The 3927-nt window shown below is 31.5% G+C and overlaps 1 protein-coding gene across 2 annotated transcripts; it reads left to right on the forward strand.

Annotated features, from left to right (window-relative positions):
• The first annotated feature begins 465 nt into the window (after positions 1-465).
• LOC110638120 (protein RADIALIS-like 5) lies at positions 466-2487 on the forward strand. Of its 2 annotated transcripts, none has more exons than XM_021788556.2 (2): positions 466-964; positions 2208-2487. In XM_021788556.2, exon 1 carries the CDS (start codon positions 675-677, stop codon positions 951-953), a length of 279 nt encoding a protein of 92 aa, XP_021644248.1. In that variant the 5' UTR covers positions 466-674; the 3' UTR covers positions 954-964; positions 2208-2487. The 2 variants fall into 2 exon arrangements, with proteins under 2 accessions (XP_021644248.1, XP_021644247.1); XM_021788555.2 differs by having other exon boundaries at positions 466-949.
• Positions 2488-3927: the final 1440 nt, after the last annotated feature.

The following is a 3927-nucleotide window of genomic DNA, read 5'->3' on the forward strand; positions in this document are numbered from 1 at the left end:
TGGCCAATAAACATATGCTACTTAAAAAGGGTATATTATGGCAAGTTGCCTAAATAAGCAAGGGCAAGAAAATCCCAGTGCCACTATAAATATGGCAGAATATCTTACTGTGTTTTATGCAGGTCTAAAAGGTGGAATGGCTGTTCATGTTGTGGGCGCATCTATGTGTTTATAGGCAGACTCAGAATTTGGGATCTAATCCCCACTAGGTAAAATTCTCGAAGAATTCTATTTGTTGTTGCTGGTGATATTATAGAAGACAAGAAAAGGACTTTATAAAGTCCTTTGACATGGATTCTCTTTTCATTTTTTGTCCTCCTTACCCTTGCTTAAGGAAGCGAATCACATCTTGTTATACTATCTCGGAAAAAAAAAAAAAATTCGCCAACTTGCAAAACCCCACCACCCTCTCTCCTATTTATAACGAGCAAGCATGGCAATCTCTTACCAATACCATCCCTTGACTTCAGTCTACTCCCTTGACTGAGGCAGCTCTTCACTCTTTTTTTCTCTTAAACTTTCATTCCCTTTAGCATTTTCTTCTGCTTTAGGCTTACATTCCCCCATCATTTACCTTTAAACTTCATTTCTATACCCAATTCCTCTGAGTCTCTGCTGTAGTCAGCAGATCTTTATTTCTACCAGACTATTATTCATATTTCCACGCCAGGGAAATGGCATATTTCTCATCTTCTTCACATGATTCTAGCTCGTCCTGGACACCGAAGCAAAACAAGCTATTTGAAAAGGCCTTGGCTGTATACGATAAAGATACCCCAGACCGCTGGCAAAATGTGGCCAAGGCTGTAGGTGGCAAATCTCCTGAAGAAGTAAAGAGACACTATGATCGTCTTGTGGAGGATCTAATGTACATAGAATCTGGCCAAGCGCCAGATCCCACCTACAAGAGCACTGGGAGCAATGGCAGAGGAATTGGTGAAGAGCAGAGGTAAAGTATATACTGGTAAATATTTACTCATAACTGCACAATATTACGTGGCTATCCCTCATGCTAACCTCCATGTGTTCTTGCATACTCTGTTCTCTCCTCCCATCATAGATCAGCACAACATTGTTAGATAGATATGCATCTCTTACCATCTGGACATCTACTGTTAAAGCTGAGAGGGAATTACTTACTAGTTACTATTACGATGTCACCCTGCCACGACATAAGTTCTAGGGAAGATAGTTATCCTAGAACTATGCATAAAAATTTGTAATAAAATAGGACGTGAAACAAACTAAAATTCATGTCTAAAATCATCCAAAATAATCCACAAATTAAGCGCTTAAGACACGGGAATTTGAATTAAATTCAGTCATGCATGTGGATTGTGGAATGTCCTATTGCCCAAAATAGAAGAACTTGGAAGGCAACAGGGTAAGCTGCTTCTACTCTAAAAGAGCATTTAGTAAGTTTAAACAACTAAAGCAACATGCTGTATTATATGTTGCAATAACGTTAGTGATACTTGTCCACTTTTCCCTATATTATCCCATCCTCCTCCCATTTTCTTTTCTCTGTAGATATTCGTCTTGAGATTAGACCAGACACCGACCCTGTTCCCCCATCGAGGAACTTTTCTAAAGATTCAAATCTTATATACAATCTATCCATACCACTCTATCCAACTTACTACGGAAAAAGCCCACATGAAATCTAAGCCTACTCGTTTTAGATCACATGCACATGGTCCTATAATTTGGAGCTGACAATAAATTATTATAAATTTGCCGGTGTTTCTAGTATTGGGAAGAATAATCATGTGACGCAACATGATTTTTTAATCAAATTTATATTCCCTGCAACCCTCCAGTAATCCCCTAGAACTGGTCATGACACAGGTTCTTGGATCTACCTGAAACTTTAGGCAGCATTAGCATCTCAAGGGTAAAAAAAATCATGTATCCAATGTGAGTCGACCCATATTCAATATACTGGGTATAGAGTACATAGGCAAAATCTAATATATCAGGAACTAAAGTTAGAAAATTGATCAATTTGACTTGCTCTCTCTTTATTTAATTCCTTATAATTCTAAAAGTGATGAGATTCGATTCTCTTCCCTTTTCCCCCTTTCTTTCAGGGGGAAAAAACCCAGAAAATTAAATTACAATTGCGCATCAAAATTCACAAAAAAATTTGACATTGACACTACACCCTGTGGTTTTGTACTCAATAATGATGTTATTGTCTTATACAGGCTAATGAAGAATCTAAGGATCTAATGAAGCACAAAAATGATATCGTTAAAAAAGAAAAAGCATATGCACAGGTATTAAAAAGAAGTGAATCTACTCTTCCTAGCTTTGGCTTTGACGTTTCTGACTCGGACTTCTGTGTAATTAAATGATCAGTAAAATAATGAACGCAACAAGAACGAAGCGTGTATGTGTGTGATTCTGCTCTTCTTAAGCTTGTGTAATATCTACTGTAGTTGTGTTTATTTCTAATCTTATAAAACATCGTGTGATATCTTCTAATTCGCAATTTTTCTACCATTTTCAAGCAATAAAAACAATCAGATTAATCATATCAGAAAGAAAAGAAATGCTCTGATTAACGTACGACTTGAGCAAACCTTCCATTACACTTAGAATTTTCATCCAGATCTGGAAAATAAGTAAAATATATCGATTGATTCACTTGGTGAGTTCAATTCATGAACTAGAATCAAATAGTAATTGAGATTTGAACATACTGACCTTTGCGAAGCCAGGCCTCTGGTTTTCAATAGCCAAAGCAGTGCACTGTTATACCTGAGAGATCTGAGAGAGATGTAACGACTAACGAGTTGCTTAGAGAACAGTAATCTGACCTTCGTTTTCTACTTTTCCTGAACAGAGTAATCTGAACTGAAGTTGAAGCAGTCGAATGGACGTATAAAAATAAAATGAACAAAACGGAGCGTTTTTATGTGAGTGAGACCTAAAAGGCGGGAAATCGAAACTCTTCAATATATATATTTTTTTATTACAAGATGTTTGCCTGCATGCTAGTTGAATTTTATTTTTAATAAATTTATTTGTGAATAAAATTTATTTTCACTTTTTGTCTAATTTAGTTATATGTTTCATTTTAGAAATTAAATTTCTTAATTTTTTGACTTAAATAAAAAAAATAAGAAATTTAGTCTTAAAAATAAGAAAATAAACTTTTTAATTTTTTTATTTAAATCAGAAAAATTAATAAATTTAGCCTCTCAAATTTAAATTTTAGTTTAAATTGAATTTAAATTGAAATTTTTAAGCTAAATTGAATCTCTCCAATAAATATAAGGGTTAAATTGAATATTTTACTAATAAAATTCTTTTCAATTTAAAAAATATTCAATTGATTTAATAAAAAATTTTAATTTTTTTTATAATTTAATTTGATTCAATTTTATATTTTAAAAAATTCAATATATTCAATTCAGTTTTCTTTAAAAAATTATAATTAAAAATTTTTTAAATTAATTGTTATTAGATATCATGTTAAAGATAAAAATAGAAAATATAATTTAAATTATGTTTAGATGAGTTCAAAATAAGTCCAAGATAAATCTCAAACTAATAAATTGATTCAAATTAATAAATCGAATTGAATCCAATTTTAATTTTATTCGGTTTGATTTGATTTTTTCTTTAATTCAGTTTAATTTAATTTAATATATCAAATTTTAAGTTTCTTCAATTTTTTAATTTTTTAAACTGAATCGAGCCCTAATTTTAGGTATTAAAAATTCATTTTACATAAATGAATAATTTTCCAAATGCTTTACTGATATATCGAAGATAAAGGCAAGCAAATTTAATATGTAGGATAAATTATATTTTCATTTATGTTTTATACTAGCAAAATGCCTATACTATGTATTAAAATTTTTATTTTTAATTTAATTTTTAATTACATTTTAAATAAAATAAATTATTATTATTAAA

This window comes from Hevea brasiliensis, chromosome 2, assembly GCF_030052815.1.
Source record: "Hevea brasiliensis isolate MT/VB/25A 57/8 chromosome 2, ASM3005281v1, whole genome shotgun sequence".
Taxonomy (NCBI): Eukaryota; Viridiplantae; Streptophyta; class Magnoliopsida; order Malpighiales; family Euphorbiaceae; genus Hevea; species Hevea brasiliensis.